A 17,570-nucleotide genomic window follows, 5' to 3' on the forward strand; every position below is an offset into this window, starting at 1 on the left:
CTCACTCAAGGTCGATCTACTCTCATTGAGTATATTACCAAGTTTAATCAACTCGCCACCGAGACTTCATGGCCAGAGAATAAGAAGGCAGTGATCTATTATCGGGGTCTGTGTGGTTCCATGAAGGATGCTTTGTCTGTAGTGCCCTCCCTTCCCTCGCTTTATCTTGATCTGGTAGATTTAACCTTGCAAATCGACGCCAGGCGGGCAGAACGTAAGGGGGAAGCAGGGATATCCCAGAGCTCACCTTCGACCTCATCTAGCACCTTACCTGAACCCATGCAGATCGGCGGGGTACGCAGTCCTATTACACATGCCGAACGGGAGCGCAGGAGGGCAGACAACGCTTGCTACTACTGCGGACTCAATGGGCACTTTGTAAAGGAGTGTCCCCGTCGACCAAGAAACAAAGCTCCGGGTTTTCCGAAGACTCGCCCTTGAGATCAGGGGTTGGGGCGAGTCCTATACCTAATACCTCTGATCTTACTTTTGGTCCCGTTCGACCTGTGGTAGTGCAAGCTTCCTTAAACCTAGCTGCAGGTGTTTCCCATGCAATACAAATAGTGATCGACTCTGGTGCTACTGGTTGCTTTATAGACATAGCGCTAGCCAGTGCTTTAAACTTACCTCTGGTCCAAAAGAAACACCCCGAACCAGTTCATGCAGTAGATGGGACGTCATTAACCTCTGGGCCGATCTTACACCAGACAGCCCCTTTGGAATTAGTCATACAGGAAGTCCATAGAGAGACCATGTCTTTTGACCTCATAGCTACGCCTCAGTTTGGTGTTATCCTGGGCATTCCTTGGCTAAAGAGGCATAATCCTTTGATTAACTGGGGTACAGGTCAGGTACTCTTTGAATCCGAAACATGTCAATACTACTGCCTGCTTGAGACACCTCAGGTTTCCAGTCCCGCAGACATCCTAGGGATAGTCGCTTCATTAGACATAAAAGACAGGTCCGATTCCCCAGACACACACATGATAGGGGCGGTCACAAATAACATACCCCCTGAGTATTATGAATTTCGGGCAGTGTTTGACAAAGGCTCTGCAGAAGGCCTTCCTCCACATCGATCTTACGACTGCCCCATTGATCTAATCCCAGACGCCCCTATCCCAAAGGGGCGGATATACTCCTTAACCCAAACAGAGGAGCGGGTCCTTCAGGATTACATACAGCAGGCTCTGCGTCTAGGTCATGTTCGCCCATCAACCTCACCAGCTGCAAGTCCCATCTTCTTTGTGCCAAAGAAGGAAGGGGATCTCCGTCCCTGCATTGATTACAGGCGTTTGAACGCCATCACAGTAAAAAACCGCTATCCTATTCCTCTTATAACCCCGTTGTTGGACAGACTTACTCATGCCACAATTTACACCAAATTGGATCTACGGGGCGCGTACAACCTCATACGCATCCGAGAGGGAGACGAATGGAAGACGGCTTTCTGCTCACGACAAGGGCTGTTTGAGTATACAGTTATGCCGTTTGGTCTCTGTAATGCTCCTGCTACGTTCCAGCGCTTCATGGATGACATATTTGGCGATATCCTGGACACATACGTAGTAGTGTATTTAGATGACATATTGGTCTTCTCTTCCTCTCTCGATGAACACATCAAACATGTCAAGGAAGTGTTGTTACGTCTGCAAGCCAATGCACTATTCGCTAAACCTGAAAAGTGTATTTTCCATACCAGCCAGGTTGAGTTCTTGGGGTTCCATATCTCTCCTGGAGGCCTCTCCATGAATCAGTCCAAAGTTCGGGCAATAAACGATTGGCCGATTCCGACCACACTCAAGCAATTACAGTCGTTTTTGGGTTTTGCCAACTTTTACCGACGGTTCATAGCTGGGTTTTCTTCTATTGTAGCACCACTCACTGCGCTCACTAGTCCTTCAGTCCCCTATGTCTGGTCCGAAAAACAACAAAATGCTTTCGATTCTCTGAAAACTATGTTTACTACTGCTCCGGTGTTACAACACCCTGACCCTGAACTCCCGTTTGTCCTTGAGGCAGACGCATCCTCTTATGCACTTGGAGCTGTACTGTCCCAGCCATGTCCTGCCACCGGTCGGCTACATCCGGTGGCATTCCACTCTCGCAAATTCACAACAAGTGAATTACACTACACAGTCACAGAAAAAGAACTATTGGCCATTAAGGACGCCTTACAGACCTGGAGACATCACCTTCTAGGAGCAAAACACCAGACGGTGGTGTTCTCAGACCATAAGAATCTCCAAGACCTTGCCTCCTTGAAATGTACCAATAGTCGACAAGTACGTTGGCATCTTTTCTTTGCCGCGTTCGACTTCGTGGTCAAACATAGACCTGGTGTAGGGCATGGGAAAGCAGACGCCCTGTCTCGTTCTCCTGGGGGGGAAGTTCTACCATCCTTCCCTGAAACCTTGTTGAGCGATTCTCACGTAGTATGTGTTTGCACACCATCACCTTCATTGCAGTCCACCATACGACAATGGGTCTCCCGATATCCACAGTCACTAACAGAATGGGATCCCGTTATGCAGGATGGGCTGCCCTTTGTACATGGGAAGCTTTTTCTTCCCACGAGTGAAACCAGGAATCTGGCATTGGAATGGTCTCATGATGCTGCCATTAATGGTCACCCCGGGCAGCATCGTACCCTGGAATTACTCAAACGATGGTGTTGGTGGCCGGCTATGAAACGAGACGTACAGAATTATGTCAATACCTGTCCAATCTGTGCTCAGGGCAAGTCACGTAGGGGCCGGCCTTTGGGTCTTCTTCTTCCTCTCCCGGTTCCTCCACGTCCCTGGCACACGGTCTCAATGGACTTAATTACTGATTTGCCACGCACACAGGGTTTCGATACTATATGGGTTGTTGTCGACTCCTATACCAAATTGGCTCGTTTTGTACCATGTAAGGGAGTACCCTCAGCCCCGGTTTTGGCCAGGCATTTCTTTAAGTCTGTCTTCTGTCTCTTTGGCCTGCCTCATGTTTTGGTGTCCGATCGAGGCACACAGTTCACCTCTCATTTCTGGCGGGCCCTCACCTCTCTATTGGGAATTGATGCTCGTTATTCCTCTGCTTACCATCCAGAGAGTGACGGGCAGACTGAGAGGGTTAACCAGTCATTGGAGCAATACCTACGTTGCCTAACGTTACAATATCAGGACACTTAGCTTAATTTGTTGCATCTTGCCGAATTTGCTTATAACAACTCTTTGCATTCTGCTACTGGTTTTTCGCCATTCTTCGCTCTCTATGGCCAACATCCTCGTACTCTTCCTCTGCCAGATTACCCCTCTTCTGATAACCCCACTGCCTCGGCCTGCGCTAGGGATTTAGTGTCAGTACATGCCCAGACTTTGATCCATTTGCGTGAGGCCCAATCTTCCATGAAATCCTCAGCTGACAGGAAGAGGGCGGATGCTCCTGCGTACAAGGTGGGGGACAGGGTTTGGCTCTCCACTCGTCATTTACACATTCCTGGTTGTCGCAAACTTCTCCCTCGCTTTGTGGGTCCTTACAAGGTGGCCAAGGTTCTGAATCCGGTGGCTATGCGTCTGGCGGTACCTCCTGCTTGGCGAATCCACCCAGTTTTCCATGTCTCCCTGCTTAAGCCCTGCCCTGGTCCTACCCGATTAGTTGCCCCTCCTGCTCCGGTCTCTGTCTCTTCTCCTGATGTTTTTGAGGTCCAGGGAATACTGGGTTCCCGTGTACACAGGGGTGGGCTACAATATCTGGTGGATTGGCGGGGTTATGGCCCTGAAGATCGCTCCTGGGTTGCTGCTCGAGATGTTCACGCTTCTCGCCTGGTGGCCAAGTTTCATCGAGAGCATCCTTCCAGCCCACGCGGTCGTGGGCCTTTGAGGGGGGGCTCTGTCACGCCCTCTCACACGACCTTTCCCTCTTCACACCTCTCCTCCTCAGGCGCCTCGCGCCGTAGTATTTCCCATTCGCACCACCAGCAGGGAAAACACGGCAGGCGGAATACCATGTTGGGCGGTTCTGCCTCGTTTCGCCCTTTTCCGCGTTGGCGTCTGCCATGGCGCCTCTTGCACAGCCGGCAACGTCAGCAACGTCAGAATACCAGGAAGTGCCGGCAGCTCCAATCGCTGGCCGCGTTGCGCTCCATGCAACGTACGCGAGCAGTCACGTGATACGTCACGTGATACCACTCGCCCCTTCAAAAGAAGCCGGCAAACAAGACTCTTTGCTTCACAGCTACTTCAACTGCTACGGAGGACTGTCACGCATTACCTTTGCTCTTGTTTGCTTCGACCTTGGAACTCTTTTCGGATTTGCTATTGGATTACCCTTGGATTTTGGCGTGCTCTCTGATTGACTGGACATCCGACCCCTGTTATACTCTGGACTTGCTCTTGGATTGCCCTTCTGTTTTGCAACCTTCGGATTGCTTCAAGCCTTGCTACATATCTTGCCACACTCCACGAGGTACTGGGAAGGAGTGCCTATTACATCATTCCAGCTTGCCGTGGATTTCCCTGCGTAGGTTTTCTACCTACATTCCATCTCTATTAGGTAAGCTGGTGTCACTGCATCTTGTTTAACCCTTTCTATCAATTGCCCATTGCCATTATAGAGTATATTCCTGATTATAACCTTTTGCCTTACAGCACTCAGGGGTCCTTCCGGCGTTCTCAATACCAGGCTGACGACAACACTCCTTCCTGTGGCCTCAAAGATTGCTCGGGCAGTGTTTATATTCTGCTCGAGCGGTACTTGGGGACGGAGGCATTTTATAACTGCACGACCATCAAGTCGGACCCATCAAGTTAGAACAGTAGCTTTCTCAGCAAGTTGGCATCTAAGACTGATTGGGAGGAATTTCACTTACAAATGCTTGGCGTTTTTTCCAAGACGGTCCCACCCGGCCTTCATAGGAGCTGAAGGAAGCGTCTGACCCCATTGTGCCTCGTAAGGATGACAGGGCGTCATTAAAGACTGCTACTTGTGTGCCTAAGAGCCCGGGCAGTGGGTCGGAGAAGCACCCTTGAGTGGTGTCGACAGATTTGTCGACTCAAGGAAATGCTAACTCACTGCCTCCTTCTCCGTTGTAGGAGTCTGCGTGGAGTTATTCAACATTAAGGCCTTCGATGTTGAAGCCATAGGTTTCATTTTTGTAATTATCCAAGATTTTTAAGCCTTTGTCAAAGAAATACTTTTTTAAGTCCATGGGTTCAATATTTGAGGAAGATGAGGTTAAGGAGGAGGATAATCCTCCTTTCGGATTGGAGTTTCGTACTCCAAATGTACCTGAAGAACTTATTTCGGAAGAGTCCAGGTTGCAGAATTTGGTTGACTGCTTAAAAGATGCCAGTAGCATGGACAATTCACCTGAAGTAGATTTTGCCACCCCTGTTTTAACTGGTTATGCTGATGCATCATATAGGTCCGTCATGGGTAAGGTGACAGAATACCTAGGCTGGGGACATCCTGTCAGAGACATAGAGCAGGATGATCTGGTAGACATCCTGGATAAGGGACCTCCCAAGCATCCGGTCTTGCCTTTTCATACGTCATTGAAGAACCGAATACTCGACAATTGTTAGAGGCCAGGCACTACATCTGCAGTGAATAAGGCTCTGGCCTTCAGCTATAGACCCGGGGTATCTCTCTAAGCACTCTACCCCGAAAGGTCTAGTTGTGCAAGCAGCTTCATCTATTTCAAAGGCGGCTGCCTACCCAACGATTCCTCCTGACGGGGACGACAAGAGCTTTGATGCCCTGGGAAAGAGGGTTTTTTCAGTGGGGAGTTTGGCTCTGAGAGGGATGTTGTGGCTCAAGCCGCAGAACATATTCCTGAAGAGGAAATGAAGGAAGGATTCCTTAATGTTGTCCAGGATGGTAAGGATGCAATGTGCAAATCATTACAGTTGGGGTTTACGCACTTCTGATTGTGTGAGTTGGCCTATGGCGGTGAGCACGATTGCTAGATTTGCGTGGCTGTGCAAGTCGGTGTTTGCCCCAGATGTGCAGGCTAGGCGCTTAGACTTGTCATTTGATGGTTCTCATCTCTTTGGCTGTAAGGCTGATGAGAGTTTATAGAAACTATAGGCAGCTAAGGCAGCAAGTAAATCGTTATGACCAGCAATTCACCATCCGCAAAAGAGCCACTCAACCTCTCAAAGTTGGAGAGGTTGCTCCTTTCGGTTCTATTAATCAGTCGGTAGAACAAGGTGACAGATGCCTTAGAGAGGTCAGAGAAGGCTTGTGGTGCACAAGGACATGGAGGTACAACTACCCACACAGCCTCTGCCTCTTTGCCTTCCGCTGCGGCCACAGCATCAAAACCGCTTTAAGTCCTTGGTCCACAAGACGTTAGTGGGAAGCAGATTTATCCAGCATCTCGGAGAATGGTGAAGCTTCAGCTGCTTGGATACTGCAAACAGTAGCCCATGGGTACGGCCTCCCATTCTTAATAAGGCCCCTGAATTGTCCCCAAAGCAATCAATCTTTTCGGGAACCAGATCCACTCCTTCTACAGGTGATTCTCTCCCTGCTGGAGAAAGGTGCAATACAAAGGGTAGCTGCAGCGGAGAGGAACCAGGGATGGTGGTACTCTTATTTTCTGATTCCCAAGAAAGACGAGGGTTGTGACCCATATTGGGATCTGAGACGCTTGAAGAAGTTACTCAAGAAGGACAGATTCAAGATGTGGCCCCTTTCGCAGATCCTCTAGGCCCTTCAGATGCAGGATTGGTTGGTGTAACTTGATCTTCAGGATGCTTCTTTCCATGTGCCTATGCATCGCAAGCACAGGAAGTACCCAAGGTTCGCCATTGGCAGTTCTCACTTCAGTTTCGGGTACTGTCTTTCGGGCTGACCTTCGCCCAGAGGGTCTTCACCAAGTTATAAATGAGTGGATGACCAAAAACCAGCTCCAGCTGAATGCCTTAAAAACTGAGCTTATGCTGTTTTGGCCCAAACAGCTTGTTCTGGCTGCTGAAAAAGCCTTTGTTCCGAGTATTCTTGGTGAAAAGCTACAATTTGCTTCCAAGATTAAAAATGTAGGCTGCCTTTGGCAACATAATCTTGGAAGCAAGGCGCAAGTTAGCTTTTATTCATTGCATATGCTCCATCAGGTTTTACTGTTTAGTCCCGACGAGGAACATGCAATGGTGGTGGGGGCCCTATCAAATGCCCAATTAGACATATGCAATAGCCTTTTGATGGGCATCCCTGCCAAACAAATGCATAGGCTTCAAAAGCACAAAATGCGGCCGTAAGACTGGTAGGTCGTCTTTGTAAATTGGCTCATGTCTCTCCTCTCCGTAGAACATTACACTGGTTGACAATGGAAGACGGCATCAAATTCAAAGTGCCATGTTTGATTTTTAAATCTCTAAATGTTTTGTCCTCCCCAGATTACATGAGTAATAACATTTTCTACTACCAATCAACTAGGTTGCTTTGATCAAATGACCAGCTGTTAACTGTTCCTCGATCAGTGTGTGTTTCTAGAGGAGACAGAAGATTTGCAGTTTTCGGCCCTAGACTTTGGAATAGTATCCCTAGAGAGATCAGAGCCTGTGAAATGTTTTTGCAGTTTCACAAAGGCTCTCAAGACCTTCCTGTTCAAATAGTAGATGTGTGGCCTTTTGTCCCCCTTTTCTTTCAAATTTATTTTTGGGTGCACTTCTTTTTATGCTACTTGGTTAATGGTTATTGGGTACCAGCTGCACCGTTATATGGTTAAGTCCATCCTGAGCGCGTTGCAAATACTAAAATCAAATCAAAATCGAGTTGATGGCAGTGATGGCAGCGAATTTAAGAGGGGAGAGGTTCACATCTTTCCCTACCTCGACGACTGGCTGATCAGAGCTCAGTCTCCTGAACAGGCCCTGAATCATCTCTTCAGCACCTGCCACTCTCTCCACAAACTGGGCTTCTCCCTCAATTTCAAGAAGTCCCACATGACCCCTTCCCAAAAGCTTCAATGTATTGAAGCAGTCCTGGATTCTTTCTTGGGGAAAGCTTTGCCCTCCGAGTTAAGGGCTCACCATCTTTTGCAGATGGTGGAAATCTTTCTGAATGCCCATCATCGGCCGGCTTTCGATTTTCAGAGGTTACTCAGCCTCAAGGTATCCTGCATTTTCCTGGTACCAGAGGCCTGAGCTAAGCATGAGGTCCCTCCAGTGGGCCCTAAGATTCCAATGGTCGCATTACTCCGGCCGGATGAAGGACTTTATTCAGGTCCGAGCAAAGTTGCACAGGATCTTCTGTGGTGAGCCTGCAAGGATAATGTGATGAAAGGGGAACCTTTTTGGCAACCATGGCCGGAGATGACAGTGGGATGAGGGGCCCACATGAATGATCTGTCAATCAGTGGTCGTTGGTCTCTATCCTAGTCCAAACTACACATAAACGTCTTTGAGTTGAGAGGAATCGGACTGTCACGGATGGCCTTTCTACCCTCTCTGCGGGGGTAGAACATACTGATAATGACAGACAACACAGTGGTAATGCATTATATTGTCCAGAGAGGCAATACAGCTCTGGCTTTGGGCACTAAAAGAAGGAATCTCTCTGTCGGCTGTTCACCTAGCCAGAGAAGAGAACACGGCGGCAGATGCTCTGAGCAGGCAGAGCAGAGATTCCCATGAGTGGGAGTTAACTCAGGAAATCCTTCTAGAGGTCTTCACCCTTTGGGAAACCCCTCAAGTGGATCCGTTTGCATTCAGTATCACCAGGAAATGCGACCTGTTCTGCTCCAGTGAATTTCCTCAGATACTGGCATGGCCACAGGCCCCAGAACACAAAAACACACCATCTAGTGCTCGGGGCAATGGTCACTTGACTCACTTATGTCCGTTTGGGACCCATAAACACAGGGGGCCCTGGCTGGACTCAGTCCTGGCGCCTTTGGCACCAGGCTCATATAGAGATGTGAGCAGGAACACTTTATTTCAGTGCAGGAGTGCTTTTACTTTATTTCAGTGCAGGAGTGCTTTTATTTTACAAGAAATTTCCAAGAGCTGAAAGCCTTTATTCCAGAGAACATTCTCATGTGCTGACTGATCGGGTGTAGCAGGCAGGCTGAACTTGGTGGGCGTGGCTTCAGAAGCTCGGCTATATAAGCTGCTCCATCCTTAAGGCTGGTGCTTCACGTTACTGTGCACTCACGTGCAACGTGATGCTCACTGCCGCTTGGACCGGTTTACTTACCTTTGAAACCAGGCGTTCTCCTGCTTACCTCCAGGAAACCGGTGCTTCATCTGCAGACTCATCTCCTGACATCCAGTGATCTTGATCCCATCGCCGCAGCACCGCACTCCGCATTCACAAACTTAGACCCTGTGAAGAAGAAAGACCAGGTTAGAACATCCGTCCTAGGGCCGCGCCGCATTTGAACCCAGCGCCCCCCCTAGTTAACAACTTACCAGCTACTGTACCACTGCAGCTTCGTTCCTCAATCCCTCCGGCTGCCGCCTCGAACTCCGCAGCTTCTGCCGGGCCAGCAACATCACCTGCAAGGGAAAAAAGCAAAAGAGCAGACATCAAAAGTGGAACGGACAGCTATACAAGACGACAAACTTTACAATACAACAAAAACAGACGAGGAAAGACAAAGGCAAAAAGAACACTTACCTGAAGTATAGTGGCTTAGTCACAGCAGGACTGGACTACCACGTGCAAGGGACCATTGAAGGAACTCGGTCCAGATCATACAAGCACCCCTGCCAGAAGCAGCAGGACCAAGTGCTCACCAAAACGAATCAACAGGTGAGCTTTCAAGGGACCGCGCATCCTACGGGTACCACGGTTTGGGAGAAGGGGTCTGGAGGGGGATCAGGCGCACAAGCTGGCATACTCACGCCTCCTATTCTCCACGCAGGAGCAGTCCCGAGCAGCATCACCTATTACCACCAGTCACCACATAAGTGCAGAGGGCGAAGTCGGACCCGAGCGACCTCACCCCCGGGAGAGCTGCAACCGTGCCCCCACGCCTCCGCAGAGCAGTGGTCGAAGTGTAAGAAAAGAAGTAGTGGAACTATTTTCCCCGCTAGCCTGTTCAGCTCCTCACAAACCCCATTGCCCTGCCCCCTCCCACACACAATGCAAACCCCCAAACACCTTTGCCTGCTGTTTAAGGGAATCCAAGTGATTTGACCGAATGTCAAAATATCGAAAATGAAATGACCGAAAACAAAGTGTTCGAATGACCAAAAGTTCGAACACTTTGTTTTCGGTCATTTCAGACCCGATAATTCCGAAAAACACACATTCTAAAACACACCCACACACAACATAGCCATAACAGCACCACCACCACCACCCCCCCATCCACACCCTCAGCACACCCCCACCCCCACCCCCACCACCAACATAAACAAACCCCACTTACCTTCTTCTTCACGCTGGTTCCTGCAGCACCAGTTCCCTTTCACTTCTGTGATCGGGAACCGGCGCTGCAGGGTCCTTTTTTTTTGTTTTGTTTTTTTTTTTTAACACGGACGGCTGCAGGGGTCGCCCCCGCTCACTATACCGTAAAGTATAGTGAGCGGGGGAATGCAGGGGACACCCCCGCAGCCCCTGTTTCTTTTTTTTTTTTCTATTTTGTTTTTACACAGACGGCTGCGGGGGTGTCCCCGCAGCCCCCGCTCACTATACCATAAAGTATAGTGAGCGGAGCAATGCGGGGACACCCCTGCAGCCCCCGTTTTTATTAAATGCTACCACCAAAGGATCAAACTTTTGGTGGTCGATTTTTGCAGCATTTTTCGAACTTTTGGTCATTTCGACCTTTTTTTTTTAGACCATTTCAACCTAAACCGTTTAAGGGAATGTTCAGTGCGGTGCACTGAAAGTGCAAGTTTCAACTTCTTCCTACACTGTTATTTTAAAACGAAACCGTTCCGGAACGGTTTCTTTTTCAAATAAAAGTATAGGAGCTGTAAAACATAATTTAAAAAAGTAGAGGAGCACCGCTCCCACCCGCTCCCGCTCACTTCGACCACTGCCGCAGAGACCAGGTGAGCGTAACACATACAAGCGCTGGGGAAGTGTTTGTGACGGATTGGGATTTTTCACTTCTGTACGCATTCCAGCCAGTCCCCATCATTCATCATGTCATCAGGAGATTGAAGAAGTTCGGGAAGTTCATGATCCTGATTGCTCCGGATTGGGCCAGGAGGATGTGGTACCCGGATCTTCTAGACATATCTATCTGCCCTCCAATAAGTTTTCCCCAGAGACTGGACCTACTCTCACAAGAGGGGGTGGGGGGTATCTTCTTTACCCAGAAATCAGAACACTGAAACTTCATGCCTGGTTTCTGAGATGCTAAGATACAAGGATTGGGACCTTCCAGAAGATGTGATGGAGGTGTTGCTTTCAGCCAGGAGACCAGCAACAAAAGCTGCTGCCATTGGATTAAACTTTGCAGATGGCATAGAGCTGAAAACATTGATCCTTTCTTTTGTGACATTCCCTGTTATTTTCTTTATTACACCTGGACCATCAGTGGCAACAGGTGTTTACTGCAAAAGGTTATCTGGCAGCGCTGTTGCAGTTCCTTATTCATTTCCTCAAGGGTCTGACAAACATTTTCCCACCGGCTCCTTTCATTTTTCTGGCTGGGGATCTTAATTTAGTACTACATTTCCTAATGGGAGACCCATTGCAGCCCCTTCATTCCTGTCCGCTTAGATTGTTGACCCTAAAGACTGTGTTTTTCTTGTGTCCATCGCTTTGGCTCGTAGAGTGTTCGGGCTTCAGGCTTTGTCATGCAAACCTTCTTTTACCATCTTTTCTAAGCCAAAGGTAGTTTTGAGGGTTCGCCCCCTTCATTTCATTTGACACAGAATTTAGCACTGCCATCTTTTTATCCACCTCCTCATCCCTCCAAGGATGAAGCGAGACTGCATCGATTAGATCGTGGGAGAGCTTTAAGCTTTTATATTAGCCGACTTGCTAATGTCAGACAAGACAACTGACTTTTTGTTGGCTATACTGGACACAAGTTGGGACAAGCTGTTACCAAACCGACGTTATCCCAATGGATCACATGTATTTCTGAATGTTACGCTTTACCTGACAAGGATGTCACTGATAAATTAAGGGCACATTCCACAAAAGGTGTGGCTACCACTTCAGCCCTTCAGAGGGTAGTAGCCTTTGATAGCCAAGCCACATTTGAGTGTTTTCCTGGACAAGGTCGCGAGCACCCATCTCTCTATGCCTTAATAAGCCCTAATGATATTACCCCCCTGGGCGACAACAAGATTCCATGTAAAAAACTCTAGCTCGTCCAACAAAACGGGCTAGAGCAAGTGCCAAAAGATTCAGTCACTAAAAGGAAACTGATTCTAGATAAGAATTACATTTGTTGAAATAAACGTCTGTGTAATTATACAAGATGCTTTTGTGAAAAGAAAAAACTAAAACCGCTCCAGACAGAGTGTTCTTACATTGCCCATTTTGCACCGTATTTAGATTGGTGTTGTTTTAATTGCTTTGCGTTTTTTGATATGTTCCATCTCTGGATTTTTTTTCGTTTCACACACTTTGTTGTGTTTCTAATGTCGATTTGCTAATATCTTGAACCTATGACAATAAGAATGACTGGTCTCATATGTTTTATGTTTTATATGTATTTGTAGAAATGACCACGTTGAACACCAAGTGGGGTATAGAGTCATTACCGAATTTTTGGAAGAAATTGTGTCCTGAAGATGGCCTAAAATAGAGAATGCAAGACACTAGGGATAGTGTCTGAAAAAATAAGGACGAAACATGTCGACAACTATCTGAGATACCCATACAAATGTAGTCTTGAGAATTATGACAATTGTTTGTTATGGCACATTGTGCCTTTTAGTCAAGTGTGATATACAATAAATTTAGTTTTCTGATCAGTTTTTCTGTGTTGGGTTCTATGATGTATTTAAGACACAACATCAAACGGTATTTGTTTAGTTTGTAAATACTTTTTCACTTGAACTGCTGGGCAATGGAAAGAGGCAACCTGTTCTTCGCTGCACACCTTTTCTAAGCATTATTGCCTAGATTCCTGGTCAGTCTAGGAAGCTAGATTTGGCAAAGCAGTTCTTCAAAGTGTGAATCAATGGCAAATTCTTTAGTTCCACCTCCATCTGCAAACTGCTATGGGAGTCTATCAAAGATGAGGACTCCATGGAAGGACACGATCCATTAGAAGAACAAGTTACTTATCGTGGTAATGTTATTTCTGTTGGATGTTTCTCCCACAGATTCCTCATCTTTGATATATCCAATATCCTGCTTGCAGCTTCAGAAACATTTAGACAGCACAGTGTGCCGTGCAAAGTAGCCATGAATAATAGTTTTCATGAATATTGCCTGGTTCTTCATTTCACCAAGTTAAAGGTTCTATTCTTTTTACAGTTAAAGATTAAGATCTTATGTGCATGCCCTTGTGTGCTTTCTGCAGCCTAAAATAAGTTTAGTTTGAAGTTGTGCTTTTTAAGTAAATCTTGTACACTTTGACACCTTACACATTTGAAAAATGCTACGATGAAACCAGATTAGTCCTATCATTTGTGTTGACTCAATTGTGGTGTGAATATGTGAATAAATAATGTGTTTTGTTTTTACTGTTTCTTGAAGGAGGGAGATGTTTGGCCGAATTCCTCAGTGGATGTGAATGTACTTTTTAAACCCCAGGAAGCAAAGGTGTACCAGTGTACCATCTACTGCGACATCACAGGTAAGGCACCCCATGTGGCCATTTGAGACTTAATCTCATTAATCCAATAGGTTGGAGACTTTCACAGTGTTCTAAAGGAACCCGTTTTCCTTCAGTGCTGTCAGAGGTCAACGTTCCTTAAAGTATCTGTTTAGTGCATTTCTGCTGGGCTTGCTTTCTACATTTCTCAAACATTACAGGAACGACCAGTTACCTTGGAGCACCTTGTAAAGCATGCTTAATATAGCAACAGCAATACGAGCAGCCATTTTGTTTGGATTCTTGTATTGCAAAGACTATAAACAACCTATACCCAAGACACTGCCTCATAGTTCCTGTTCTACTCTACTCCAGGAACCAGTCTAGACAGTAAGCCAATGTTATTTGGGGCCTGTTTTCTCAGAACATTTTGTGACTTGTTTAATGTCATTTGACCTTTTTAGTTTCGACTTTGATGTTACGGTTACACCACCAAGTAGACCAAAATAAATTTTGCGACATTTGATTGTTCTTCATTTTTTCACTTTAGCCTCTGACACCCTCGCATGCAAAATAGCGGTGTGGGCATAGGCATAGGCAAAACAAATCTTTTTGTGGGTTGATTACCTTGCTATAAGACTTGAAGAAAGAGCAATATAATTCTTGGACTGTTTGTGAAGATGGAGCTTGAAATGATGGGTTGTGTTCTATGCCGCATTGTATTGATCAGGGCAAATGTGCATAAATGATTAGAACCTTCAAAATGTGTGAGCCTTACCAACTATTAAGACCAACAAACAAGAAATTCTGGTTGGCTATAAGTGATCGCCTGTATACTAATGTTGTATGTTAGCTTTCTGTATTTTAGATCTGATACAGTGCTTTGTTTTACTTTTCTGTGCCTCGGAACTCTATTGGCTTTTGTTGGTTAGTTCTGCCCGATTCCACAGCCTCTCTGCCAAAGGCAGCTAAACAGGGGGTGTGGGGTGAGGGAGGTGCGGAAAGCACATGTGGTGAAGCAGGGGAACAGCGTTGTTGATGCCAAGAGTAGTTGTGCAGCTGGTGTGCTATTTGTGACTGCTTTGTCAATAATACATGCTGTCTTGAACAGAACCCTGGGGCGGAAGCCAGTGTAGTTTCGCATCAGACGGTGGTGCTTCGGTCAAATTTCCATGCACCCATAATGAGGAGTGCTGCAGCGTGGTGGACTGCTCTTGGGGCACCCAGCTGAGTGGCTTGGAGCTTCGTTAGGCAAGTGTTTCCATCAATGTGCAAGAAAAGGGCCTGCGCTATGGTCCAGAGGTCCTGCGGCGGGGTGAAGGGTTTGGTTTTGGGAAGGTTGGCGATTTGGAGCCAGCCTTCCTGGGTATGTATTTCTGGAAGAATAGGCTGTTGTTGATTGTGAAACATAACGATTTTGCAGAATCTGAGAGTTGCGTATTGAATCTTTTTAGGCACATACCATTGAAACGAAGTTGGAAGAGTTGTTGTTTAGCGGGAGGTCCGATGAAGACCAACTCGGTCTTGGAGGGGTTAAGTTTGAGGTAGGCAGTCGACATCAAGGAATGGATGATGGCTTGCCTATCGCCAAGATGACAGATGTCCTGAAGGCTTTTTATTCTTGTGTACAATTGAGTACAAATCTCATATACTTGGATGGCTGTTTCGGGATCTTTGAGGAGGGTGTCCAGAAGAGGCTCCATGTAAAGGTTAAAGAGGATCAGTGAGAGTATGGATCCCTGGGGACTCTGTTTGAATCTGGCAGTCATTTAGAAAGCAACCGATATGCAACCGATAAGTAGGAGGTAAACCATTTCAGGACAGTGCCAGTGAACTCCATCCTGTTGGCAAAGAGGGAGCGGAGGATGCAGTCGTCAACAGTGTTGAATGCACCCTAAAGGTCAAGGACGATGACTTGTCCTGATCCATGATTTAGAGTGCATCATCCACTACCTAGATGGTGGCTATCTCCATGCTGCACTTGGTGGGGAAGAATCCTGTCTGATCTTCATGGAGGAGGTGTAGTTGTTAGAATCTGGTGAGTAGTTGTGTAGGTCATACTTTTGCCAAGAATTTAATGATAAATTAAAGGTTTGTAATGAGCAATTAATTGGCCAGGTTTACTGTATCTAGGGTCATTTTCTTTTCTTTTTTTTTCTTTTAAAAACTGCATATGATACCAGTCTTGTGTGTGTACGGAATGATCCTTCAGTGAGGGAGGCATTAATGATGCTAAGTAGCGTGTTGACTGTGGTGCCTGTCAATTGTTTAATGATGCAGGCCAAAGTGACAAGGTCGGAGTTGTTGATTGGTACATTTTTCTTGCGTTGCTGGTACCCTGGGTTTCGGTGGGTGGGTTGGGTGGTCGGTCGGTTGGTACTGTGCTTTACTACTTCGAAGAGGGCTTTGCTCCTTTTAGAGGCTGGTGCAATGGTGTTGGAGTAGTAAGTAGCTTTGGCCTCAGTGATTAGACTCCTGCAGTTGGTGCAGAGAGATTTGAGCGCAGCGAGATCTCCAGGTTTGTGCCTCGTGCCTCAGTTTCTGTGAGGCTCTTATTTATCTATGTTGAAGCGTCGAGCTATGGGGTGTGTCAAAGGGTGGATGATTTGGTCTTAGCATGGCTTTTTTTAGGGGGACATGAGTGTACACCAGTTTCATAGCAGAATCATTGAATAATTCTAGGAGGACCAAGGTATTTCATGTAGTGGGGAGTCTGCGAGATTTTCTTCTGGCACATTAACAGAGGTTTTGAATAAACACTGAGGGAGGGGGTAGTTAGCCTGACCTTTGTGGGCCATGGTTGAGTGAGTGATCAACAGTGGGATGGCGGCATCATCACAACAGTCGGAGTGGGATATGGTCTGAGCAGTGTGAAAAATCTGAGGATGTCGTCCCTTCTCCCCTTGGGCCAGGGCCAGGGTGGTGCGTTCACAGTACAATAGTCCTCCTGTGGTTGGTGCACCTAAGGAGGATCACATGGGAGAGGGAACCCCCTTATGGGATTAGGGACAACCATGTTCCGAGAATCTATTATTTTTATGTTAGTTAACCTAATCTACTTGACAAGATTCACACCTTGAAGAATGCAAACTGTTGCATCTGACCTGTCATGTACTGTGAAGATGATGACCAGGAGTCGAAGGATCACTATGGAGAAACAGAGTGAGCGCTCTAGCGTCTCAACAAATGTGCTTGGCCCAGAGCAACTTCCCTTTTCAATGCAGGAGTTTAAACATCCCACAGCTGGGATGCAAAGCGAGAACTATCCTCCAAGGCAGAACCCGGCGAGCTGTGCAGCAGTGAAACGGGTGCGAGCCAGCAGGAGGGAAGCCGAGAGCGGAGGATGAGAAACCGAGCAGGTTCCAAGAAGCAAGGAATTCTCAGGCTGTTGCCGTTCGAAACCTCCAGGCATCCAAGGCACCAGGGAAGGGTCCATGAGAGAAGATGCACCGCCAAGGAGAAGCAGACGTCTGGAGAGCTGCTGCAGACAGCAGTGAAGCCCCAAACGCTACTGGAGCATCAAGAGACTCAGCAGATGCTCGGTTACCCATGTGGTGCTGAAGGTCCGGGGGAGCAAGGGGGTGAAGGCAGAAGCTGGACCAGGAGGGTCCGGGACCCTGGGAATGAAGGGAGTCTGGGACATGCACCCATATGAGAAACTGGAAAAAAAGTCAAACAGAACATTGTGATTCTGGAACCCACACCCAAAAAGAGATAGCCCATGTTGGGACTGTTACCTGGCCGGAGAGTCAACCAAGCAACTGTGATTGTTACAAGTCTGAGACTCTCACTCAGAGGGACAGTCCTTGAGAGGGTGAAGGCTTGACAGGAGAGTATGCCAAGCCGGTTTGAATATTGAGAGTCTGGGACCCGCCCTCAAATATGAAGTTGATGAAAAGATAACTGC

The 17,570-nt window shown here is 47.2% G+C and overlaps 1 protein-coding gene across 1 annotated transcript in view; it reads left to right on the forward strand.

Annotated features, from left to right (window-relative positions):
• The window catches only part of HYDIN (HYDIN axonemal central pair apparatus protein), a 3,273,799-nt gene that overhangs the window by 635,306 nt on the left and 2,620,923 nt on the right, over positions 1-17,570 (forward strand). The window contains exon 10 of the mRNA XM_069654775.1: positions 13,606-13,705. Coding sequence (XP_069510876.1) covers positions 13,606-13,705 — 100 coding nt within the window. The remainder of the gene's footprint in view (positions 1-13,605; positions 13,706-17,570) is intronic.

Source organism: Ambystoma mexicanum, chromosome 1p (assembly GCF_040938575.1).
Source record: "Ambystoma mexicanum isolate Mex_15411 chromosome 1p, UKY_AmexF1_1, whole genome shotgun sequence".
Taxonomy (NCBI): Eukaryota; Metazoa; Chordata; class Amphibia; order Caudata; family Ambystomatidae; genus Ambystoma; species Ambystoma mexicanum.